Here is a 27,126-nt window from a genome sequence, read left to right as displayed (position 1 = left end):
CACAATAGAACCTAGCCATGGTTGGCTCCCTAGATTTTAGGATGTTGGTCCCTACTTATGACTACAGGATTTATCTGAACTTAAAAATAAACATTCTCACCCTAATCCCCTTTCCATTGTAGCCTTTGCTGTTATCTTTTTAGAGGAGGGAAGAGAGGAAAAAGTTGATGGTATATTTTCCCAGGGACTCCAGCTTAAATTTGGAATGCATTCATGAGCACTTTATAGAATGCATATTTTAACCATTTAATGAATCAGATTATGTCATTGAAACCTAAGGGCCCTGTGTAACATTTCTATAAGAAAATATATTTCAAGTTCCAAACATCCAACTTACAATCAAATCTTTGAAACAACCTTTTAAAAAGTGATAGTATGCCCATCTATATTTTCTGCTATAAATTGTGTCCTTGAATTTGCCCCTGTGTGACTGTGTTAAGTGAAATTTAATTTAATTCAATTTAGGCAACCCTAATGATGTTGTTGGATCATTTGAAATTGGTGGCTTCTTATCGTGACGTGAATAAGATGACTTGCCAGAATTTGGCTGTGTGCTTTGGACCCGTATTATTAAGTCAGAGGCAAGAGACTTCCAGCCATAACAACAGAGTCTTTACTGATTCAGAAGAACTTGCAAGTGCTTTGGATTTTAAAAAACATATTGAAGTTCTTCATTACTTACTTCAACTCTGGCCAGGTAAATGATTCTATGGAAATATTTTTCTCTTTCAATGATAGGGTGTTTGAATTAGCTGATCATTAAATATGCCCATGTATGATTGAAGAAAATCTTTTCTATATTTTGCTTTTTAAAATAGTTATGAATTGATACCTGCCCTTTAGATTTCTCCATTTAAATTTTCTGCTTTTGCTGATACTATTGTAGACATAGAGATAGATCAATGTATACATTCTGGATTTGGTCAGCTCTGGATTTGAATCCTGGTTGTGTCACTTATTAGCAGTCTGACCTTGGACAAGTTCTTTAACATCATAGAGCCTCAGTATCATCTTTTGTCATGTGGATTAGTAATATGTTTATAGAATTTATAGGAGGATTAAATAAAGAATTATGTGTGTAAGGTGCTCAGCACAGCTCTTAGCACATAATAGGTACTCAGTAAAATATTAATTTCTTTACCCTTCTCGTTTTTATTTCAACTGATATAAAGCAGAATTCATTTTTCTCCTTAAATCAGTTCTTCCTCCTGATGTCTATACTGTATTCATGGTCATTCTTCAAGTTATCCAGCCTTGAGCTGACAATTACCTGCAATCTTTCCATCTTTCTTATCCATCCCCATTCTACTCGATAACGAAAGGCTGACAGTTATTTTTCTAATACATCTCTTATGTAGTTTCAGAGCTAAAAGGAATATGTATTTAGTTAGATGTTTTATAAAGGATCCTGTATTTAGGTTCCAAAAATTTCTTACATGGTAGTAGCCCCTGCTTCCCTCCCCTACCCTGCATAGTACCAAGTGTGAAAGTACTTAGATGCTTAGTGTAGTGCACAGTGGTAGAGGTGCTTGGGCCCTGTAGTCAGGCTTAGATTCAGATCCGACTGTGGCACTCACCAACAGTGTGGACTCAGGCAAACACTAGTTTCCCTAGGCCTCAGTTTGCTTCTCTATAAATAGTGCCTACCTCAGGGTTTTCGTGAAGATTGAGATAAAGCATCTAAGGAAATGAGCAGAGAGTTTAGCATAAAGTTAGCCCTCAGTAAATGTGCTTTGTTACTCTTTTATTAATGTATATGAGAAGAATATACCAAAGTACAAAGGATTGCTTGATTTAGTCTTTTAAAAAATCTAATTAATTTAAAAAAAGAATTAAAAATTAAGCTAATAAAAATTTTCAACTTTTAAATTTGTCGAGTTAACATTTTTGCTTTCTTTTAAACACAGGCTTAAAAAATCATTTCTAATTTATATTTTACCTGAGTTAGTATGTGTTACTTATTATTTAAAAGTCCTGAATGAAGATGCTCTGGTTAATTGGTCTGATTTCTGCACTTGGTGCCCAACATAAGAAATCACTCAGGTTCAAGTTTTAAATGTGTGTTTCTTAGCTTTTCCTAGACCTGCTTTAATTTTAATAAACATGAGGAATTGGGAAAGGAGCCATCTTATTCTAATCACAAATGAAAATTTGTTTGCCTGGAGATACTAAGTTTACTATCAGTACCTGAGTTCTTTATCATTAATTCTGTACCAGTGGTTAGTATCATTTCATTGTTTTGTAATAGTCATCTTAGTCTTGGGTTTAGGAGCAAAAACTTAACTTTTATGTTATAGAAAAAAGGCAGGTTCAGATTTGAGATTCACTGTACAGTATTTAAATGACAACCTTAAGCAACTGTCTCCTAATGTACAGTTCCTTATTCCAAAGGTTTGTGTGATTGGATTTAAAAATAACTGCCCCATCGTCTATAACCTGTTACTTTTCTTTAGTTATAATACCTCAAACAAAGGACAGAACAGGGCAGAAAGATAAGAGGAAACAGCAGTTAGTTTTGCCCTCTAACATCACTTGCTTTTGGATTCAAGAGGCAGAAATCAAGTAGATATAGTGCACTTACTGAGCCTGAGAAAATTGATGGTGACGTAGAGACTGGGCCACACCATATTAACTTGGTGAATGCTCTTCTCTATGCATTCAGTGGAAGGTTTTAGCTCCCTTGCTATCTGTATCCTACTTATTTTTCTTTTTGGAACTTCCCCTACTCCAGAGGTAAAAAGAATTGGTTCCACCCTTTCCTGCCCACCTGCCTTTTTACTTCCTTAACTTTTTATTTTGTTCTGTGTTATTTTTAAATTTTGGGCAAGAATATAATTTGCTTTGAACTTTCAACTTGAAAAATCTGTCTTCATTCAAAGTGATCAGTTAGAACCCTGGCATACTGGTACTGGAAGGTAAAAGTCAGCCTGCCAATTGCTTTTCAGATTGTCTTCTGCCAAAGCCCTAAGTTCTCTAGAAGCAGCCTTGAGGCCAGATTGGCAACAGGTGAGGGAGCAAAATGGAAACATATTTCCCTTTTGACCAAAACAGTCTTCTTTTCATCTTTCTTATGTACTGGGTTTTTACAAAGTAGTTGCTTTTTAAAAATAGGGTTGCTGTTTTAAGAGTATTGGAAATTAATGATAGGCTACCCTTTCACTTTATAGATGGGGAAATAGCTTTAGAGAGTGTGTAACTCTTAGACCAGCTGTTTGGTGTATCACATATTTTATGATGAATAGATTCAGGGTAGGGCTTTCTTTTTATTTTTCTTTTGGAAAAGCTATCAATTTTCCCTAATTCTTTTTGTGTCATTTTTCTCACTAGACTAAGCTTCATGAGGTCAGGGACTATATTTTGCTTACCCTTATATTTCCAGGTCCTAACAGAATACTTGGCACTAACTAGACACCCAATATATTGTGTTAAATAAGGTAATTATACTATAGATAAAAAGCTAATAAAGTGGTGACTAAAAATATAAATCTACTGGAAGAAAACAAGATAAGAAAATAAAGTTTCTTAGTAATTATCATTATGTTTGGAAAAATTTTCAGCAAATTATAGACTGCATGTTCATTTTATCCTGTTGAAGGTAAGTAGTCCACAGTGCTAGGAAAACCAGAACTTTTCTTTTGGGGTTAAATTTAGCCATTTTATCTACATATTTAATAGGAAACCATTTCACCATCAGTATTTTAAAAAGCTAGTAAAGTTGATTTTGTAGAAATTGAAGTTTTAGTCTAAAAGGTGTAAAATATTATAATTGTTTCTTAAATATTTTCCAAGAAAATATACAAAAATAATGTTTGGATAGGAACTTGGTTAAACAACTTTAAGCACCTGACAGTAAAATGAATGTGGGTTTTGCAGGTGAATGTCGGAAAATGCAGACAAAATAAGACAAGCTTAACACAGAATCAAAAATGTTTTACTTTGGTTGGATCACAAACCAGTCGACCTCAAGGTTAGCAGAGTACTGTAATGGGTTGGCAAAAACAATAGGCATGACACTTAAGCACTAAGAAGAACAGGAAAAGCACAGAAAATGAAGGGAGGAAAGCAAGGAGATTTAGAGGAGATAAGCAGTTTCAACAGAAGAAGGAATATGAATAATTAAACAGTGGAAAAATTCAGATATCAATTCTGCAATTACATCAGTTAATGGCATAGGACATTCTATATTAATATTGTTATTAAATATCAAGGTAAAGTAACTATCAGACCTTTATTTTCTAGAAAATTTTAGATCAAGAGGTTTTAGCTGTCATAATGATCTGTAATAACCATCATAAAAATGAAGATAAACAAAAATGTTAAAGACATACCTATACAAAGTTATCAAGTATTTTAATAAAATAAGTTAAAAAAATTATGCAATCTCTGAAAATGTTATAAAATCACTGTATGTCTGGAAAACTAGAACCATATACATGTTTGTATTATTCTTCAATTATTTTACACAGTAGGAAACAAATATTTATTAGATGTTGGAGAGTGTAAAGTTGGTGCGTTATCACTGATTATATGTTCCCTTTACCTTAGTGAAGGGAAGTATTAATGGAGAATAAACAAGCAGACAGGGAAAGGTATTATGGACAGTTTTTAATAGCCGTGCCTCAACATTTAAATTAAGTCCATTTGACAAGTGTTTTGTTCAATACACACAAAAGAATAAGCTGTAAAGCCTTGGTTTGTTGTGAAATAATGTGTCTCCATGGTAGTATATTTGGCCAGTGCAATGCATACTAATAGGGGAAATAGTCTTAATATGAGGAATGTTATTTGAGATTGTTAGATTCCTAACCAGAATGGGAAAATAAAATATCTGTACTATTTTCAGGCAATAAATGAAGACTCTTAGTAGCTAATGCTGTATAATCAAGCTCAGGTAACAAGTGGACAAGTCTAGATTTCGTTCATTTTATCAAAGTGAAATTTGGGCTGCTTAAAGTAAATTATGACACTGCTGCTAATAGAATTGCAAAAAAACACAAAGGTTAGAACTTTTAGAGTGAGCACTTTAGATGCCTTGGCCTCATTTAGATGTTTGCAGATGAAGGAACTTTTGTTTCGTTTGTACTCCAACATGCCTTGCCTGCTTTTTGCGTAGCTTTTTATTTAGAAGAAGCTACCAGCTTAGCTACTGTTTGAATTACATCTAGATAATAATTAACTTGCACAGAAAGTTAATCAACATTGGAAATTTATTTTGGGATGTTGTGATATAGCATGAATTAGCACCACTGAACATTCTACTGGCTTCTGTCCCTAATCTTGATTATGTCTGATGATAGAAAAAATAATTATGGAATGCTTTGTTTTGGTAGTGTGCATGTGTTTGTTTTAATGCATGTTTATAGTTGATTATTAAATGGCTTATATTTAGCTCTGTGTTTTTAAATTGGATTCATTTGGATTACTGTCGCTAAAGCAAATTTATTGTTTGTTTCTAGTGCAACGTTTAACTATCAAAGAATCAGCAAACAATTTGTTCCCAGAGCAGAAGTCTTCTCTAAATTATTTGAGGCGGAAGAAAGAACGACCTTACCTGTTAAATTTGAGTGGCACTGATTCATCAAGGGTACTTAGGCCAAGGCAAACCAGATTAGACAGTCCACTAAGTAATCGTTATGCAGGAGACTGGAGCAGCTGTGGAGATAACTACTTTTTAAATATGAAAGAAAATTTAAATGATGTGGATTATGACGATGTGCCTTCAGAAGACAGAGAAAATGGAGAAAACTGTAGCAAAATGTATGAACCAGATATCATGATTGAACAGCCAACTCCCACATCCAAAGAGTGCACATTTCAGACGTATTTGACAATGCAGGCTATTGAGTCTAGGGACCGAAAAGTCAATCTCAAAGACCTACAAGAAAGTATCGATACTTTGATTGGAAATCTGGAGCGTGAACTCAAGAAAAACAAGCTTAATATGAGTGTTTGAGGTTGAGAGTTTTTTTTTTAATAATGTCTTAAGTTTCACATCAATCTTTGTCACTTTCTTCTATCCCTCACAGTGATATTTTAAGTTTTTTACTCTTGAAAGCTTCAGTTACTTTCTAACAGGTTCATGTGATTCAATTAAAAACACCATTCATTAACATAATTTTTACTTATTTCATTAGAAAATTTTTCTTGAGGTAAAAAGATAACCTGGACTTCTTGTGGATATTTGTTTAAATCTTGCCAATTCTATGGATATAACTTTAAAATGCACTTCTAAGATTCACATAAGTTATTAGCCCCTCAAGATTTTTGTACTTTATAGGAACTGCTTTTCTGAAACAGATGTTCCTTCTAGAAGAATGCTGTGGCTGCTTAGTCTGATTTGCAGTATGAGTCCACGCACACTGCAACATCATTCAATCACATTTCATTTGCAATGCAAATGCTGCTATAAGAAAACCTTTTTATAAATAAAAGTAAAATTATACAAATATTAATGTATTCTGTATTAACATTCAGTAATTATTTAAATATAAAATTAAATATTTTTATAATCCCAAAAATATGTATATATTTATAAGTGCATATATATATAGGTATTAGAATGAGGGGAGGGATTGGCTGCAGAATCACATGTATCTTTAAAATATATGTCATGAGGCCAAAATCATTAGCTTAAAAATGTCCTTTTCAGGGAAATAACATTTAAGTTAAAGGAGGAGTTGCATAGAAACACTTGAACCAAAACACTAGAAACATCTAGAAAAAATAGACTTTCCTTTTTTGATTCACAGAAAGTCACAATATCCCCAGTGAGAAGTCATCCTTTAAATTGAAATCTTCTAATTTTTTAAGGGATTAAGTTTCGAGATTTCTGCATTGGTGACTTAAATTTAAAATTCTTCACCTAATCTATGTGTTTTTATCTTCTGCTTTTTAAAACAAAGTAATTATACTTAGAACATATTTATTTGTAATACATATATAACTTTGACTTTATAATTACCTTCATTTGTTTCTAAAGAAATCTTGCCAGCATACTACATGTTATTGATTTTTAAAAATTAACTTATTTTGGCTAATTATATCTTCAAGATAGTCATTATAGCAATCACAACAGTGTTTGAAAATGTAAATTTAGAAGTTTTTTTATTAAATCGGAATGTATTTTTTTAAACTTTTATACCTACAGAATGTGTAATTTAAAATTATTAATAAAATTTGAGTTATCAACTTAAAGATGTAGCAGCCATTAAAAAAACTGACTCCTTGATGTTTTTCTAAATGTTAAAGTATTTAACTATTTCTATGCAATATACATTGATAAGTGGAACACCTTGTTATTTAATTTGAAAATTTACTTGTTAAAAAACCAGATAAATAACTATTTTTATATGAAATTTTCATTTTTAAAGCTTTGCATAACAATTCAGAAGAATCCCAAAAGAATATGTGACAGATATATATATATTGAGTAAACAGTCAATAGAAATGTACCTAAATATTTTGTAAGAAGACTGTGTCAGTCTTCTTCTTTTTGTTTGCTATATCATGTATATTGTATGAATTACTCAGTTGTTCCAGAAATGTAAAAGCTTTATTAAAATATATAACCTTGGTGTCATGCTATTAATTATTATAATGATTTTTAAGGGTCACTTATTTTGAAGTCATTCTTTTAAAGCGAACATGTTAAAGTATTGGACCATCGTATATTATCCATAAATATATGTAATAATTTTTTTTTGTCCAAAATTGAGTTTTCCAGAATCTGCAGTACTTTAAGGGCCACACTTATTTTGTTACGTTATTTTGAATGGGAATAGTTTTAAAGTTGATCTCTGCCATCTTAAGTAGAAAATACTAAACATTGTTGTTTAAATCACTGTCATAATAAACCTCTTATTTTTTTAATTTTTTAAATTAATTAATTAATTAATTAATTTTTGGCCGTGTTGGGTCTTCATTGTTGTGTGCGGGCTTCTCATTGTGGCTTCTCTTGTTGCAGAGCACGGGCTCTAGGCACGTGGGCTTCAGTAGTTGTGGCACGTGGGCTCAGTGGCTGTGGCTTGTGGGCTCTAGAGCTCAGGCTCAGTAGTTGTGGCGCACGGGCTTAGTTTCTCCGCAGCATGTGGGATCTTCCCGGGCCAGGGCTGGAACCTGTGTCCCCTGCATTGGCAGGCGGATTCTTAACCACTGCGCCACCAGGGAAGCCCAATAAACCTCTTTTATTGACTCTGCTGTATTCAGAAGTGCTCAATAGGTATATGCCTTTATTTAATATGGCCTTTTACTTCAAATCTATTTTGAGCTTCTATACCTCCTTTTTGTAATCTCGTGGGATCTTCCTGTACTGTTAGACAGTCAACTCTCATTCCCGCCTAAGCCTGCCAGCCCTAATGGTTTTTAGGATTAAAAACAATTTTAGTTTTAGTGCATGTACCTGAACAAAAATTTTAAACAATTCAGGTAGATGGAAAATAAAAACTAAAAGTGTTCCTCTCTGACATCCACATCAATCCCACTTCTCAGAGGAAACAATCACTTTTTATTCTTTAGGTAGCTTCCTCTGTTACTCTAGGTTTACTGCTGCTGTTTCTTGATTTGTCATTTAAGCGATATCTGTTGGTTGTCCATTATGAGTGATAAGCAATTTATCTTACTCCATTCCTCCTCCCCATTTATTCTTTTAGTTTTCCTTTTGGTTTCCTCTATAACTTTGTTATTCCTTGGTCCATCAGTTTTAAACAGTATCTCTTGACTCCATACCATTGTGGAAATGACCAGCCCTGTACTTACTTTCCAAATCATTACTGCCCTTTACCTTCAACTTCCATAAGTTATACTATTAGTTTATATAATCAATCATTAATAGATGTGTATTGTTTTGGGGAACTATACTTGACATATGTTTTTCCTTTATATATTGATGCTAAAAACTATAAATCAATAACGAGCAGTTGTGCTAGATTGTGCAGAAATATTAATGGGTAAACCAGGTGATTCTACAATATCTCTAATCTTATATTCTTAAGTCTATATACTGATTTAAGCAGAATACAAACTAAAGGTCAAATGGATTATTTTACCTTATAGCCATCAATTTCTCCAAATCATACTGTGTGTTACTTGCTTCATAATTGGGTCATGGCTTTTGAAAATATTAATTTTTCCTGGAGTAAGAAATTACCTTTTTTTTTGGACAGAAGAAAAATACTTCCTTTACTACAATACTTGCTTTATCATTGAATTACCAAATTTGTTCAGAGTGCTTTTAGCTCTCATCCTGAAGTGTATTACTGCCTTTATTTTCTTTGACAGAAGAAAAATATTTTCTTTACTATAAACCCTGAGATCATTTTAAGCTGCTTAATCAGCTTTATCACACTTGGGCAAAGTGATTTTTAGCTGTTATCTCGGGATGTATTTTCTTTGCACTCCTATGTGCTACTTTTTTTGTTTCTTATTGTTTCGTGACTTTTTTTTTTCTTTTGGCCTTGCCACGTGGCATGTGGGATCTTAGTTCACTGACCAGAGATCGAACCCGTGCCCCCTGCCGTGGAAGTGTGTAGTCTTACCCACTGGACCTCCAGGGAAGTCCCTCCTATTCTTTCTTGTTTTCATTTTTTTTTGTTTTGTTTGCTGAAGTATATTTATAAGTTACCCCCCCCCCCCCCCCGGCACACACACACGAACCTCCCAAAACAGGGCGCATGGGATATAAACTTTGAGTCCTTACCTGTCTGACAAGGCCTTTATTTCTTCCCCATACTTCACTTTGATTGGACTTGCAGTTCTAGGTTCAGACTCATTTACCTTTAAAACTTTGAAGACATCTCTCTATTATCTTCTAGCCTCCAGCTTTGCAGTAATCCAGGCAAGAAAGAAGGTGATTCAGACCAGGGAGGAAACAATAGAAGTGATTGTATTTTCAATACTTTTTGAAGTAGGAGCCAAAGAAACCTGCCAGTGCACTGTGAGAGAAAAGAGTAAGACCTGAGCAACTGAAGGATGGAGTCGCTATCAAATGGGACTGACATGACTCTACTGTATTTTTTTAAATGAGTTCCTTGTAATGGATGTTGTTATTATTAATACAGTGGTTATGGAAATGCCTTATAAAGTCCTGTTAACTATAAGTACTAATGCTTCTGTACCTGGTGATGATGCCCATAGAGTCACTTCAAGAATAAAAAAGCAAGAAGACTTCATATATATCTAAGCAAAGTCCCACATCATAACTGTCTTTGGAAGTTTTCAGATTGTGTAGCTTTATATTAGGGATCCTAAAGAAACAGGTTTGGGAGTAATACGGTTCCTGGAAAGAATTTAGTTCCAAACCACAGAATGACTTTGAGGCTTAGGATTTTATAACTTTAAAACATCAATTTTTAGCTACTTGGATAGTGATAAAGTTGTAGTATGTTTAATAATCAACAGCAAGTCCTAATTTGGGTCTTGCTGACCTGAGGAATCTCGTACAAAGAGGAATGCCCTTTTCTCTTTTCCCTGTCCAGTGTGCACTTTGAATCCAGTAAGGCTCATACGTGATTAAACACTGAAGTGCTATCATTCCTGATTCAAAGTCTGTGACAGAAACATCAGATTGTGCCCCAGCTTCCAGGAGTCAGACAGCAATTAGTCAGCATCGTTTCTCTGAAACTTACACAAAGGTAAATTCTATGAAAATAAAAAAGAGATTTAGATGCTGAGCAGTGACAAATGCCCACAACAGTTCCCTAGACTTCATCTCGCCCTGTTGCCCCAAACTTGGAGTCTTTCTCTTACCCCTTATACACAACCTGTCAGCAGTTCTGACTACGATATCTCCTGAAACTGTGCACTTAAGATTGTCACTACTAACACCCTAGTCCAAGCCACCGTCATCTCTCAATCGCTTCCTATTTCATCTCTTTGCCATCACTCTCCGCTCTGCACACCCACAATCCATTCCATCCATTGAAGCTAAAGTAATGTTTAAAAAAGATAAACCACATCCTTTCCTGGGCTTTTTCCCTTGCTCTCTGTGCTTCAGCAATACTGCAGACCTCATTTCTGTCTTAGGATCTTTGCACTTGCCATTCCTAGTGTCTGGAAAGCTCCTTATCTAGATCTTACTTGGGTGGCTTTTTTGTCATCTCACATCTCTGCTTAAATGTCAACCCAATCAGTAACTGCTTTGAGAATTGGGGGAGGAAGAAGATGGAGATTTCTGTTTCTTGTAACAAGTACAAAATAGTTATGCTATTAAATGATTAAACTATAGACATTTATAACTTTGGAAAATGTTTCCTGCCTTATTTTTATCAAGACGTGTATCAATATCTGAAATTACCTTGTTTATTTGATTATTATCTGTGTCCACCCTTCTTGAATGTAATTTCCGTGGCGATAGGGACCTTGTATATCTAGTTCATTGCCATAGGCCTAGGACTTTTAACATAGAAGATGTTCAGTTAATTATTAATAAATGAATGAACAAAAAGGGATTCTTAGAGAATACTTAGAGAATGCTTATCTTTTTTATAAAATTTATTTATTTAGTTTATTTGTTTTTGTCTGTGTTGGGTCTTTGTTGCTGCGCACAGGCTTTCTCTAGTTGTGGCGGGCACAGGCTACTCTTCGTTGCGGTGCAAGGGTTTCTCATTGCAGTGGCTTTTCTTGTTGCGGAGCACAGGCTCTAGGCTCACGGGCTTCAATAGTTGTGGCACATGGGCTTAGTTGCTCCACAGCATGTAGGATCTTCCCAGACCAGGGCTCGAACCCGTGTCCCCTGCATTGGCGGGCAGATTCTTAAACACTGAGCCACCAGGGAAGCCCTGAGAATGCTTATTTTTTGTCAGGAAAAGACGAAGGACTATGTGATGCAATGTCTCTGTAATATTTCAAATATTCACTCCTGAGCAATAAATCATTTGTGGTTAAGAAAGTAATGCCTTCTCTCTCTTTCTTTCTTCCTTTCTTTCTTTCTTTCTTTCTTTCTTTTCTTTCTTTCTTTTTCTTTCTTCTTTCTTTCATCTCTCTCTTTTTAAAATAATTTATGTTTCTTTTGGAACTAGAGTGGCATTGGGAAAATTAGTGACTTAAAACGTTAGTGGATTGGTAATTTGGGGTAATTTTTTGTAGCAATTTTTTGCTGCAGAGTTCAGTAGAACCAATTATTTAAATGATGTGTGAAAAAGTACATCTCACCATAAGAAAGGAAGGTTTCTAAGAAAGCTTTTGCTAAAATGCATCATTTGTTTCTTTACAGAAATTGTGATGCACAATATCCTCTTAATTTTTGTGCATTTTTTACTAGAACTAGAAAAACCTATTCATTTTATCAAAAAATATTTTCATAAAGTTGAATGAACCCTATAAATATTTAGAGTTCCTTTTTTTTAATTAGAGAGAATAGCAGAGACCACTGTGGGAGCCAGACACTACATTTAATGTTTTTATTTTTCTCAAACAAGTGTTTGTTTTAACTAAGTGAAAAAATGCCTAAATATTGCCCCTGAGTTGGGTTAACCTAATCCTTATTTGTTTGATAAGGCCATTGGCATGCTTTTAAGTCAGTTGAATTAATCTTTCTTTTTTGGCTTAATGGAAGTATTATGTAGTGAAAACTTCGTGTTGGCCTCAATATTCTACATATTTCTTTGACTGGAAATTCTACTCTTCAAAATAAGCTCTTCCAACGAGAGTTTAAGATTCCAGCTTTAGAAAAGTACAATGGATATTAAATCAAGAAAAGGGAAAGTTCTTTGCATTCAAGGTGTTTATGTGAAAATGATGAGCCTGCAGCTCACATTTTTTCACAGCAACAAGATACTGAACAGTGACCCTTTGTTCCTGACCTTTGTTCAAGAAAAGGGATCTCTTTGCATCTCTTCTTGCCTGACTTTCCCCCCTGTCGCCAGTGTAAAGCCCACATTTTAACCCAAGAGCAAGTTTGGATCATTAGGTAAGTGAAAACAGCTTGTCTAAACCAGGTAGATGAGAAATGTCAGAGCATGAAGTACCACCTGTCCTAGGTTATGGATCTGTGTTTGATCTGTACATGATGTCAAAAGTCACCTGCAAAGTCAATCAATCTACACATAAAAGAAGGCACATTAATATCTTTTTCCATCAACATTTTATTATGAACATTTAAAGTATAAAGAAAAGTTAAAAATTATACAGTGAACACTCACATATCTATCATCTAGAGCCTATAATTGTAAGCATTTTGATGTATTTGCTTGATCAAATATCCATGTATCCACCATTATCTCTCTTAATTTTTGGTACATTTTACAGTAAGTCACAGAATTCCTGTACATGTCACAATGTGTCATTTTGGACGCCACAAAAAATTGAATCGGAGATCAACTTTGTGTGATTATAATTAACCTCTAAAAGAGTCATGGAATATGTGAATTCACTGCAAATCCTAGGTTTCATCATCATTAGAAAGATCAATTGCTATGAAAATCCTCTAAAAAGTAAGGCGTACTTTGGATGTCTTGTGTTCCTTTCCACATTACTTTTAGCTATCCCAGACTTCCATCATTCACAGACAACCTCTACAATTTCTGCCATATTCAAGTACCAGGTGTAATATTATTTTCTAATTTTCTCTAAAATTTTTTTCAATTAAATTTATTATTAAAGTAAAACTTCATATTGCTACCATAAGCGGAAAACCAGTATCATTTGTCATAAACAAGTTAACTACATATATTTTTTCAATACACTAAAACAAATTCATAATGTACACCTTGGCATGCATACCACACTTAGGGCAATACTGAATTATAGTCCCTGTTCTATCCAATTTTCCTACCACAAATATTGGGACATGCAAAGTCAAAGCTGAATTGGAAGTTGGACACACAGATGACACCAGGCTGTTCTCTTTTTGAGGGACAAAAGCACCACATGCAGATTTGCCCGAATCTCACCTTGAGCTGGCAATGAGAGGGGTGAAGGGTTTCCTAGCAGGGCTAGGAAGGATCTGTCTGCAGCCTGTCTGACATACGTCCCAAGCAGGATCCATTCTTCATGAGCCCTATGCTGTCAACCCCAGTGGTCCGACAGTACCTGCACCAGCAGGAACAGAGCTAAAGTCCAATCCTTGCAGCCTGAGTTCCTACTCTGGGGACTTCTCAGCGCTGTGGCCCTGACCACATTTTCCATTTTGTTTCCTCTTACACGTTTAGCCCTCTCCTGCCAGCACACCTTCCTCTCGACTACCTCTGCTAACATAGGTGAGGTAGGAGACCGTCAACACGCCTATCTTTTCCTCCTGAAATTAGAGCCCATCAGATTGACTACTGATAAAGGCAAACTGGACAATGTGACTTGGGTCTATGGTGAACTGGGCTTCTTTCTACATCCCTGTGATCTGATTGTCCCCACCAGTCACTGGCAGCATTGGTTAAAATCAAGCCTCCCCTGGCAGAGGTAGAGCCTGTCAGAGATATAAAAACAAGTGCATATTACCGACAGGCTGGCTCTGAGCATGAAGGAACAGGGAAGCACCCAGCCAAGGAGGCTCGTGTCTTGCTCCACTCCCCACTCGGATAAGTCCATCTTCTTGTGACTTGGGGAACAGTAAATGAGGGGCAGAGAGAAGCTGAAGAGTTCCTCCCGTACTCTTTCCCCTTGAGAGGTGGGGAAGTTCCCTCCCTTTTATGGAAACAGGAGAAGAACAGGATGTTATCGCCCAACAATTACCTCCTATTGCTTCCTCCTCCAGTGACCAAATGTCACAGGATGAACTTGGGGACCCTTGGTCAAATGGAGCAGGAAATAGAAACGCCGAACTGCATGTTGGCAGCCAAAAACAACATGTAAAGATTTTCCGGGTAATGGCTAGGAAGTTGCTGCCATTCAGCACCCTGGTTAATCTGCACGGTGGCCGAAATTCGGCTTATTCTTGCCTCTCTTGATCAGTCCTTTTCTCCTCAAGGTCCTGAGGCCGTGTGCCAGCTCTGGAGCCTCGAGCCCCAGGGGCCCAAGCAGTCTTGCCCTTCCCCCCTGTGCCCAGAAGAATCTGGTTCCCCCTCCTGCTCTGCCTCCAGGGAAAAGTCACCTTCCATCTGGTCCTACAGGCTCACCTGGAAGTATGCAGTCTCCTCGACTGAGTAAAACACTAGGGTGTTGATGACAGGGTTTAATCTGTACTTTATTTTAAAATGACAGCGGGGGAATTCCCTGGTGGCCCATGGTTAGAACTTGGCACTTTCACTGCTGAGGGTGAGGGTTCAATCCCTGGTCAGGGAACTAAGATCCTGCAAACCACGGGGGGTTGCAAAAAAAAAAAAAAAAAAAAAAAGACACTACTGACTGTAAAATGAGAGCTTACTAAGCCCCTTTTTAAACAATATGTATAAGAAAATATCAGAGGAACTCTTTTATTTTCTCTCAGTTCTTTCTGTTGACTGTGGGCTCCCTTGCTGCTGCTGTCACGCTTCCAATGTCACATTCACTTCTGGAAGACTGTCAGCTTTTGTATGAGCCGTCTCCCTTTCCCATATCTACTTACATCCTCAGCCATCACAGAAGAGTACTTAAGCCATTATCAGCTCTATCCTTAATGCATTTATACAGGGCCCAAGTCACAAAGGGCTTGGGTTTCTAGCAAATCACTTAATGGAAATTTTATGAAAGTCAGAATTTCATATGTAAATTAACATATGAAGGTCTAGGCTAGCCAAAACAACATTGAAAAAAAAAAGAACAATGCTGGAGAACCAATACTACCTGATTTTAAGATGACTTATAAAGTGATAGTAATCAAGACAGTTTGGTATTGGCATCAGGATAGATGAATAAATCCATGAAACATAATAGAGAGTTCAGAAACAGACTCATACATATATGGACGACTGATTTTTGGCAAAGGGAATCCAGGGGAGAAAGGATAGGTTTTTTAACAAGTGGTGTTGAAACAACTGGACATTCATATGCAAAAAAAAATCCCACCTTCAATAATATACACAAAAATCAGCTAGAAAAGTATCATATATCTAAATGTAAAGCCTAAAAGTATAAAACTTCTAGAAAAAAATCTTGGGTTATGCAAAAATTTCTCAGGTCACCAAAAACATGATCCATTAAAAAAAACACAAATTGCTCAACTGAAATTCATCAAAATTAAAAACTTCTGCCCTTTGAAAAACACTGTTAGAATGATAAGATAAACCAGAGTGGGAGTAAATGTTTGCATGTATTTGGTAAAGGACTTGTATACAGAAAACTCCCAAACCTGAATAGAAAAAGAAAAGAATGAGCAAACTATGTGAACAAACATTTCATGAAAGAAGATATGTGGATGGAAAATAAACACATGAAAATAAGCTCAGCAGCATTAGTCATTAGGGAAATGCAAATTAAAACTACAGTAAGATACCACTACATCCTAATTAGAATGGCTAATTTTACAAGACTGACCACACTGGTGAGAACGTACAGGAACTAGAACTCCCATCACTGCTGGTGGCAGTGTAAAATTGTTTGGAAACATTTGGCAATATCTTAAAAAGTTATATCTATCCACACCATATGATCCAGACATTCTACTCCTGGGTATTTATCTAAGAGAAAAAAAAAAAGCATATGTCCATAAAAAGGCTTGGACAGGAATGATTGTAGGAGAATAATTTGTAATGAACCCAAAGAGGAAACAACCAGTCCAAATGTTCATCAAACAAATTGTGGTATATCCATATAATGGAATACAATTCAGCAATGAAAAGTAATGAACTATTGATACACACACATGGATGAATCTCAAAAGTGAAAGAATAAGACAAAATAAGTATATACCATACAATTCAATTTATATAAAATTCTAGAAAAATACAAGTTAACCTATAGTAATAGAAATAGCAGATTAGCAGTTACCTGGGAACTGAGGGGAAGATGCTAGAGGGAGCTATTAAAAAGGAGCATGAGGAAACTTTTGGGTTGATGGATGTTTATTTCTTGATTTTGGTGATAATTTCATGCGTGTATACATACGTCAAAACCTAACCAGTTGTATATTTTAAATATATACAGTGTGTTTCATGTAAATTATGCCTTAGTAACACTGTTAAAGGTGTGTATGTGTGTATATTTGTGTATTGTACATATGAGATTCAAGTAACACAATATTCTGAGATTCATAGCATAATATGGCCTGTGAGAGCAGGAACTCTGGAGCCAGTCTTGGTTTGTGTCTCATATATCTTGGAACAGTAACTTGATTTTTCTGTGTCTCAGTTTTCTTGACTGTAAAATGGGGATGGTACCCACTACTTCACAGAATCGTTGAGGGGATTAAAATATATTAAAGCATTTAGGGGTTTCCCGGGTGACGCAGTGGTTGGGAGTCTGCCTGCCAATGCAGGTGACACGTGTTTGAGCCCTGGTCCAGGGGGATCCCACATGCCGCGGAGCAACTAAGCCTGTGCACCACAGCTGCTGAGGCCTGCGCGCCTGGAGCCCATGCTCTGCAACAAGAGAGGCCATGGTAATGAGGGGCTCACGCGCCGCAGCGAACAGTGGCCCCCACTCGCTGCAACTAGAGGGGGCCCGCACACAGCAGCGAGGACCCAACACAGCCATAAATAAATAAATAATAAAAAATAAAAAAATAAAAATAAAGTGTACAATTCAATGGTGTTTATTAAAAAATAAAACATTTAGGAGCATTTAGTAAGGGTTCATGAGATGTTAGCTATCGTTCTTAGTAGGGTGGCATCAATGAACAGTTTTCAGCAGTAAAGACAACCACTGTCAAATCATAAAGGCCCGTTATAAAATACTCAAGTGATACAGACCTCTTAAAAAATGTCCCTTTGCTTCAAAAAACCTCGAGTGACGGGTATAATGGATTCAAGGAGATGAGCCATGTAGCCATTAATGAAGATTAGCTGTCTTCATTAAAGCGGAATGCTCACCCACTTCTCCTCGTCTCCTGTTCCACCCCTGAGAAAGATTTGGGATGGGGAGATGTCCCTGGATTATCCAGATGCACCCTAAATCTAAACACAAGTGTCCTTATAAAAGGCCAAGGGAGGTCTGACCACAGAAGAGGTGAAGGGCAGTGACGGTGGAAGCGGAGCTGAGTGACGAGCTGTGAAGGAGGGATGCCAGGAGAAGGAGAAGCAGGGTCTCCACTGCCTCCAGAAGAAAGCCGTCCTGCGAGACCCAGTTCGGACTTCTGGCCTCTAGAACCGTAAAAGAACAAATTTCTATTGCTTTAAGCTGCTAAGTGTGTGGTAATTTGTTAGGAAACTAACACAGAAGTCTACTTCGCAGTCTTTTGCGATTAATTTTTGCTATTTTTAAAATTTGTTACTTGTTAATTGTTTTGGTTAGCTGTTTTTCTCTCAATGAATGTTTTGCAGACTTCAGAGCAAAATTGTATGTTGAAAATGTGATGAAAATATGAGTTTATCATGGCGTTTTATGACATAGGTAGTGGCTCCCTTACCTCCTAAACTCACCTGCTTCTTGCCTTCCCCGTCCCCACTCTCCCTGCACCAAGCTGCTGGGGCGTTGCTTCACTTCGGTCCTACGTCTCTGCAGTGAAGTTCCCGCTCCAGAGAACTCCCTGCTTCCCTTCTAGCCCAGTGGTTCTTGGGATGAGAGGTGCCAGTTTTGCCCGCACTTCCCCCACAGGGACAGTTGCAATAACTGGAGACATTTTTGTTGTCACAACTGAAGAAATGTTATTTGCATCTAGTGAGTAGAGGGATACTGCCAAACCTCCCATAATACAGATGACAGCCCCTCACAGCAAGGAATTATTCAACCCCAGATGACAACAGTGCAAAGGTTGAGAAACCCTGTTCAGCTCCTCCATCCCAGCTCCCCTTCACCTGCCTAACTCTTCAGGCCTAAATTCAGAAGGAGCTTCCTCAGAAGCAGCTAGAATAGATGCCTTCCTGTGATTGCTTGGTTCTCCTATGTCTGCTGCTTTTGACCAGTGATTCTTAACCCTGCCTGAGCATCTGTCCTTTTATAGTCACCGCAGGTCATTTTCACATGCAAGCCAGGCTGAGAACCCCTGCTCTAGGCTGGGGTTCTTCAGGCTAGTTGGTGGCAAAAGTAAAGCAACCTGGGCATGTCCAAGCTTAGAATGCTGTTTTGCAAATGCTTGCAGGTCTTCGTTCCTTTCTAAGGCACATTTTGCTTGAGCAAGAGTTTTGATACTAGAAAATAAAATATTCAAAATAAAATATTCAGAAATATTTCTCTAATATCTTTTATACTTGCATGATATTTGTTTAAAGCCAACAGATTTTTTAAAAGCTGGCTTTGGGCTTCCCTGGTGGCTCAGTGGTTGAGAGTCCGCCTGCCAATTCAGCGGACACGGGTTCTTGCCCCGGGTCTGGGAGGATCCCACATGCCGCAGAGTGGCTGGGCCCGTGAGCCATGGCCGCTGAGACTGCGTGTCCGGAGCCTGTGCTCCGCAACGGGAGAGGCCACAACAGTGAGAGGCCTGCGTCCTGCAAAAAAAAAAAAAAAAAAAAAAGAAAAAAGCTGGCTTTGTTTCTTTTTAATAAGAACAGTTTGCTTTTAAAAATTCAGACAATATGAAAAGTACAAAGACGAAAGTAAAAATCATCTGAACATACAAAATATGGATTGGTTACATGTCGGTGACTATACTTTCAGACAACTCAGAGTCCATGTAATAGTTATGTAGTGACATATATGACATCTTACAAAACTGGGACCATATATGTACTGTTCTATACGTATTTTTTAACTCAGTGTCGTATTCTGTGTATCTTTCCTGGTCGATAAATATAGTTATACATCATCTCAACATCGAGAAGAGTGGTTCCTCCACTGTCTTCTTCTTTTACAAAATTGTTTGGGCTAGCTGTTTTAACCATATTAGTTTGGGTGAGGTACGGTGAGGGCAGACACAGATCAAGAGAGAAAAAGCAGAAAGAGTTTCACCGTTGTTATGCTCACAGTTCCGGGGGGTGAGGGGCGAGGCTGGGGGATGCAGCTACCACGCAAGGCCGTTCAGGGGAAGCACCGGGGTAGGTTGTGAGACCCGTGGGCAAGAGCCTTTATTGTGATTCCTGCTGGAGGAGTGGGTGAGGTGGGGTAGGCTGGCTTAGGACTTGCTAGGTGCATTTGAAAGTGGCACCCTGCAAAATTTGTGTTCACTGTGACTGTTAGAGCCTATTGTTCGGAGCTATCTCAAATCTCCTGATATTTTGGGGTGGACCAGGGTTTACCTGGGAACAACTGGTAGCCATTCTGTAGATGTCAAAGCATCAATTTACAGAAGTTAAAAGTATAATTAATACACTATCCCAGAGTCTTTCCCTTATGATATAAACTTTAGAATAAGCTTGTCTATGTCTACAAAGAAGCTAGCTGGAATTTTGATAGGAATTGCATTAAATCTGTATATCATTTAGGGGAGAACTGACATCTTTACTATGCAGGGTCTTCCAATTTATAAACGTAAGTCTATTTGTCTTCTTTGATTTATTTAATCAGTACTTTGTAATTTTCAGCATAGAGACCTCCACATTAGAGAGCAATTGTAAATGGAAGTCATTTAAAAATACATCCTGTCAAAATGCTTTCCACTCCTCTGCTGTGCTGCTTTCTCTAAAACTTCACCAATACTGGGAATTATTAATCTTTCTTTCCTAACCAATGTACATGCAAAGAAGTACATTTAAAAACAAATTTTTTACATTTAAAACCAAAATTTAAAAAAAATGTACTTCTTTTATTTGTTTTTTGGCCCTTTGTATTTCTACATTTATAAATTGCCAATTTTCTACTTAGACATTGTTTTCTTATGAATTTATAAGTTATTTGTGTTTTAGAGGTACTGATCCACTGTCTAGTTTGTGTTGCAAATAATTTTTTTTTTTTTTTTTTTTTTTTTTTTTGCGGTACGCGGGCCTCTCACTGCTGTGGCCTCTCCCATTGCGGAGCACAGGCTCCGGACACGCAGGCTCATAGGCCATGGCTCACGGGCCCAGCCGTCCCGTGGCACGTGGGATCTTCCCGGACTGGGGCACGAACCCGTGTCCCCTGCATCGGCAGGCAGACTCTCAACCACTGCACCACCAGGGAAGCCCTAGAGTCTATCTTTTGATGGGGGTGTGGCAAGGGTTTTAAAGAGTTTATGGGACCAGAAATATTGCTGCAGCCATTTTTGAGAATTCTTTCAGCCACAGCAGAAGCTTGTCATGGTTAAATCTCTAAAGCTTGTAAGTAGCTCAGAATTCTCTCTGACTCCAAAGTCCTGATTCTGATCCAGATACTTCTCTTACTTTGTAACTTTGAAAACTATTAACATCACATTGTCAATTCCTTTTTTAGTCTCCAAAACAAGTTCTTGTGAGCACTGTTCATTTTTCCATAGAAGGACTACACATGAATTATTATTTTTAAAAGGCGTGTAGGTACTATTCTGCTGCATTAGATACTAATTCATTTTAGAGCATTTTTGAATTCTTGGTAGCTTTTTATCCATGGAAGGGGAATAGCATTTTCCAGGAAGCTGAGGTAAGAGAGAGCACAGCACTTGTGGAGAACAGCATGGATTGCAATGTCTGGAGGGGAAGTGAGGGAAGCCAAACCTGTAAGATTGAAAAAGCAAGCAGGCTGTGTCATAAGCAGGCAAAGAACTTAGACCCTATCCTGAAGCCAGTGAGGGCCAGCCATTGAAAGGTCTTAAGTGGGCAAGTGATGGGGCTCAGATTTGATTTTTAAGTGACCACTTTGGCTTTAGTGTTGAGTACTTAAAACATGAGATTTGGAGTAATATGTAAATCCCAATTCACCCACTTACAGAATAAGTTGGACTTTGCTTGGAATATAGTGTCCTTTTTCAACCCATAGACCCAGGTAATTTCCAATTTAAGAAAGGTTTTTTTCTTTTGATATCTTTAGTATGGCTTTTTAAATTTTCCTAGTGTCTTATTAAATGTGCACAGATTTAAGTCCAGTTCCTGATTTCCAACTAACAGTTATGCACATGTGTTCTAATGAGACTGTCCTCTCATTCATCTGACTTTATCAGGATGGGCTAGGCTATGAAGGGGTAACAAATAAACCCTGATGTCTTGGTGGTTTGATACAATAAAGGTTTATTTCCTGCCTGTGGGAAGTCCGAAACAGGTTGAGAGACTTTTCTCTATTTTATAAATATGGCATCTGAAACACGTAACAGGGGAAGGTACAGTCAGAGGATTTCATGAGATGAGTTAAAGCAAAGCCTGGAAGTGGTTTCTACCATTTCTACCCACATCCTGTTGCTCAGAATTCAGTCATAGCCCCAACCTAACTGCAAAGGAAGCTGGAAAATATAAAGGTGCATGTGGATGTTTGACAAGCACTGGTGGTGTCTGTCACCCGCTTCCCGCCCAGATGACTATGAATCAATTAAAATTAAGATTCTCATAATGAACTGGTGCAGAATCTGTTTGTTTCAAACTCTGTCTACAGTGTGTCATTTCTGGGGACTAGACCCCTCTGGCTGCACAGCCGCATCACCAGGGCTCCCTAGTTAGAGCCCAGGTGTTTTTCTGGGGTTTGCTCACTCCTGAGGCTGGCGAAGGGCAGACAAAGAAAATTCTGATAGTCTCAAAAAATAAAACCCATGCAACTGAGTGATTGGCGACACGGCTCTCTGGTTGATGTGGATGGGGTTGAGAGGCACACACAAAATGTCTTCTGACCTCTTAAACAGGTAGCTCTCTTTCCTAAGATAATGTCTAATTTTCCCCTAAGTTTCAGACTTTAAGACCCATTTAATTTTTAAGCCAAATCAATTGGCTACTAATACAGATAAATTGTTTATATTTGGTGGGGTAAGAGAATGGAACATCTTGGTTAGCTAAATATTAATTAAACACGATCAGGAATTATAATGTAATAAAAATATACTACAGTAATCATAAGTAAACTTGTTTGATGATTCACAAATCACCTTACAATTCTGAAATAGTTCACCATCTATTATTATTATTATTGTACATATTTATGTTTAAAGCAATTAGATTTTACAAGGAACTTTCATGTTTCATCTGACTATAATCTTCATGATAATTCTGTGCAGTGGGAATTATTATCCTCATTTACTAGATGAAGAAATGGAGGATCAGAAAGGTTATTTGCCCAACATTACAAAGGTTGACAGCGGCTGAGCTTAAATCCTACTTGGCTGTCTCTATACTAATGACCATCAGAAATGATTGTTCGGGCTTCCCTGGTGGCGCAGTGGTTGAGAGTCCACCTGCCAATGCAGGGGACACGGGTTCGTGCCCCAGTCCGGGCAGATCCCACATGCCGCGGAGCGGCTGGGCCACAACAGTGAGTCCCGCGTACTGAAAAAAAAAAAAAATAGTGAAAAATTATTATAAGTTTCAGTGGTTAATTTAGCTTGTTTATTCAGGCTGAAATAAAGCAGACACCTGCCATATATTAGATTCAATTTAGAGTTGTTTTCTTTTTTTAGAGTGGTTTTTTAAAAAGAGAATTATTCTTCTTAAAAATATGGCTTCTAAAAAGGACTGGAAGATGTATCTTTAGTTGACAGGGAAGAATATGAAATCTATTTCATATCTTCTTTCCTTCTCCTCTTTAATAAAAGTATAAAAACAGTCTAGAATATCACATGTACAGGTGACTTAGAGAAACCTTATTTTCTGTCCTTTTAAGTTTAGAATGTTGGCATTATTGCAGAGAAACACAACCTATATTATTTACCATACTCGCTGCATATATTTTTAGTGTCATATTTGTGAACAAGAAAGCATTTAGAAGCAATTACACAATTTTTTTAAACCATCAATTGCCCAGTAGATTTCCGTGGCTGGTTTCTTTGATGTTTGGGATTCTACTCTGATGGTGCAAAGTTGTTTTACATGAGCCTGTGACCCTCAAACAGTTCACCAGCCACGGAAGGAGTGAATTTATCACACATGGTTTAATTTGCCCTTCACTGAGATATTTAATTTCTGTTGCAGGGGCCTTGCTCAGTCACATAGTATCTGACCTGGCAATGGCAGCCTAGCAACTGGGTACAGAGAAGGTACCCCAAGCAGGCTCTGGGGTGCAGGGCACAGGGAGATGTTAATTATTTACAGTGGTGGATTAGTGAGGCTGTGGAAGTGTGCCGGGGCCAACATGTGCTAGAGTCAATGGCCTTTTCCTCCAAAGCACACACACACAATGTGTTTATCTGAGGGCCTGAAAATGCACAGGTTTAATTATACAACATTTCTTGGTGGGTAAAAAGCAGTTTGTACAGTTGAATGATAATTAAATTTAGGCTAAATAAATCAAGTCTTATTAGAATGATTAATTTTCAGAATAGTCATAAGCATTTTAGTTCTACAAAAAAGAAAGCTACGATTCAGATTTTAAATACTATGTCTAACATGTCTCGTGCTAAAATGATCATAGGCTAATATTAAACGAGGTGTGCAGAGCCCCCACTTAGGTCATATATGGGAGTGAGAGACATTCTCATTATGGTTAATAATAACAAAAATGGGGACTTCCCTGTGGTCCAGGGGTTAAGACTCTGCACTTCCACTGCAGGGGGCAAGGGATTGATCCCTGGTAGGGGAACTAAGATCCCAAATGCTGCGCTGTGCATCCAAAAAGTAAAATAATAATCATAATAATAACAAAAATGTGAAAATGAGAGATTATTAAATAGGACAAAGAGGAAACACTATGGTTTCTCTGGTGTGTGAGTGTGTACACCTGACACCAAGCAAGAAAAAGAGGCACCATTTATTGAGCACCAACTATATGCCAGATGTTTTACATACATTTTTGTTGTAGGAAGTAGGTATGATTATTATCCCCATTTTACAGATAATGTAACCAAGACTTGGGGGACAGAACAGTCCGCTTAGGGTGAAGAAGCTGGGATTAGCACTCAGTTCTGCTAGGATCTCAAGACCCCTTTCTTTTCACTATACTGTACACCAGACCAAAAGACCTTAGCGCAGACAAAGAAGACTGGGTTGACCCACAATGCAGTAGGGGAAACGGCTAGAGCCGTGGGAACTGAAAGGAGACACAACACCAAACTCTGTTTTCATTCACACCCAATATTCCTACACTTTCAGCCAGAGCTTCCCAGCTTGAGTCTCAACTGTGTTCTCTGCTGGGATTCAGCAGGTCTGACCTTGTCTGCCAAATGGAGGATCCAAGCCAGAGAAAAAGGCATTTGTTGGAGGAGCTGAAGAGCCTTGGAGAGAACTCATCCCAGGGAAGGAGGAGGCAGCACAGTGAGTGTGCCCAAATTCCAAAGCCTCAGTGAGCATGCTAGGTGGTCTGAGACTCACCCTACCCAGTTCTCTTTCCTCCCCTCTCTCCTTCCATGGGTAACAGACCTGCATCGAGGTCTGAAGGCTCTCCCTGGCATCTCCTGCTCAGTCTCCCAATAAATCTCTTGCACATCTAGTCCTGCCTTGGTGTTCGCTTCTTGCTGGAACTTAACTAACACAGAGGCACTGACCCAGAACCTTCTTCCATGTCACAGGCCATTAGCATCTCTAGCACATAGGGAAAAGGGAGTCTTGAGTGCCTGGTGGTTGTGGGCTTGTTTTTAAACATATGACTGTACCTTCATTCCTGGGGCTACAGGACATACCTGGAGGGGCTTTGCAGAAGGATGAGACACCTGTTAAGCAGGTGGGGCAAGATCCCATGAAACGTGGGCTATGGCTACGTGACTCCATTGGGGGCCATAGGCTGGTGAGATGACGAGACCTGGAAAAACTGAGGTTATAAACACACAATAAAAATATCACACTGAACTGATAATAACTGCTATCATAGGCAATGTTTAGTTTCTATAGCAAGAATATTATAATAATATTGTATTTATAAATTAGATAAAATAGTAGCAATACATATTTACTGCTTGCTATATGCCAGACCACACTAAGTTCTTTACTTGATAACCCTAAGGGAGACGCTTATTCAATATCTTTTATGCTAAGAAAACCTTGCTTTTGTTTGAGACAACAATGCACCAGCCCCAGGTAACTCCTGTTCTCTGTAGTCCCACCTTCTTTTGCACTAAGAGGTGACCACACCTCTGTCCAGGAGACCGAAGCAGAAGTCGGCTGGGGTTGGGAGGTGGGGGGCTGGGTTAGGAAACATGCTTCTCCTAGAAGACGACAGGGCAAAACCCCTCACCTTCTTCAGGTCTTTGCTCCAATGTCACCTTCCCAGTATGACCTACCCTGAACACTCTGTTCAACTATATACTTCAATTTAAAAAAAAATAGGGCTTCCCTGATGGTGCAGTGGTTGGGAGTCCGCCTGCCGATGCAGGGTACACGGGTTTGTGCCCCGGTCCGGGAAGATCCCACATGCCGCGGAGCGGCTGGGCCTGTGAGCCATGGCCGCTGGGCCTGCGCGTCCGGAGCCTGTGCTCCGCAACGGGAGAGGCCACAGCAGTGAGAGGCCCGCGTACCACAAAATAAATAAATAAATAAAAAACTTATAGAGCCTGGTACATATCAGGTACTCAAAACATTTTTTTTCTTTACCTTTGAGGGAACACGTGAAAATAAAACAGGGAAAATTGCTGGAGAAAGCACAGACCAGCAAGCACAAATGCCCTGGGACAGGAACATGCCTGGCATGTTGGGTACATAGGAGTCTGGCATGATGAGGGGAGGAGAAGGGGAGATAAAACCAGGATGACAGAGGGGAGCCTGACCACACGAGGGCTTGCAGGCCCAGGAAAGCATTTGGCTCCTACTCTTACTCCTAGTGAGCTGGGAAGCCCAGGAGGAGCTCTGAGCAGAATGACAGCCTCTGGCTTCCATTTAAAACCACCACCTGGCTGCTGTTGAGAGAGACTGAAGGGAGAACCGTCACGCCACTGTGAAAGTCCCAGCTGGCGATGATGGTGGCTTGGACCACGGTGGTAACAGTCAGGAAGGCGAGACATGCTCAGGTTCTGGGTGTATTTTGAAGATGTAGTCAACAGAATTTGCTCACAGATTGGGCGTGGATTGTGAGAGAAAGGGAGAAATGAAGGATGACATCAAGGTTTTTGCCCAAGCAACTAGAAGCAAGGTGACTGGGAGGACTGCAGGAAGCATGGGTTTTGGAGGGAAATTCAGGCACTCAATTTTGAACGTGTTTAAATATGAGATGCATATTATACACCCAAGGAGGGACATT

The 27,126-nt window shown here is 38.2% G+C and overlaps 1 protein-coding gene across 3 annotated transcripts in view; it reads left to right on the top strand.

The window, feature by feature from the left end:
• Positions 1-18,112, top strand: part of SYDE2 (synapse defective Rho GTPase homolog 2) — a 49,335-nt gene extending 31,223 nt beyond the window's left edge. For 2 of the 3 annotated variants that reach the window (XM_079921322.1, XM_079921324.1), the window contains exons 6-7: positions 466-697; positions 5,457-6,994. In XM_079921322.1, coding sequence (XP_079777448.1) covers positions 466-697; positions 5,457-5,953 — 729 coding nt within the window. In that variant the 3' untranslated portion in view covers positions 5,954-6,994. Of the gene's footprint in view, positions 1-465; positions 698-5,456; positions 6,995-17,982 lie in introns of those variants that run through there. The other variant, XM_079921323.1, reaches the window with a different exon arrangement.
• The last annotated feature ends 9,014 nt before the right edge of the window (positions 18,113-27,126 follow it).

This window comes from Stenella coeruleoalba, assembly GCF_951394435.1.
Source record: "Stenella coeruleoalba genome assembly, chromosome: 1".
NCBI lineage: Eukaryota > Metazoa > Chordata > Mammalia > Artiodactyla > Delphinidae > Stenella > Stenella coeruleoalba.
Note: the sequence above shows the minus strand (reverse complement) of the source record. Positions and strands in the feature narration are given on the sequence as shown.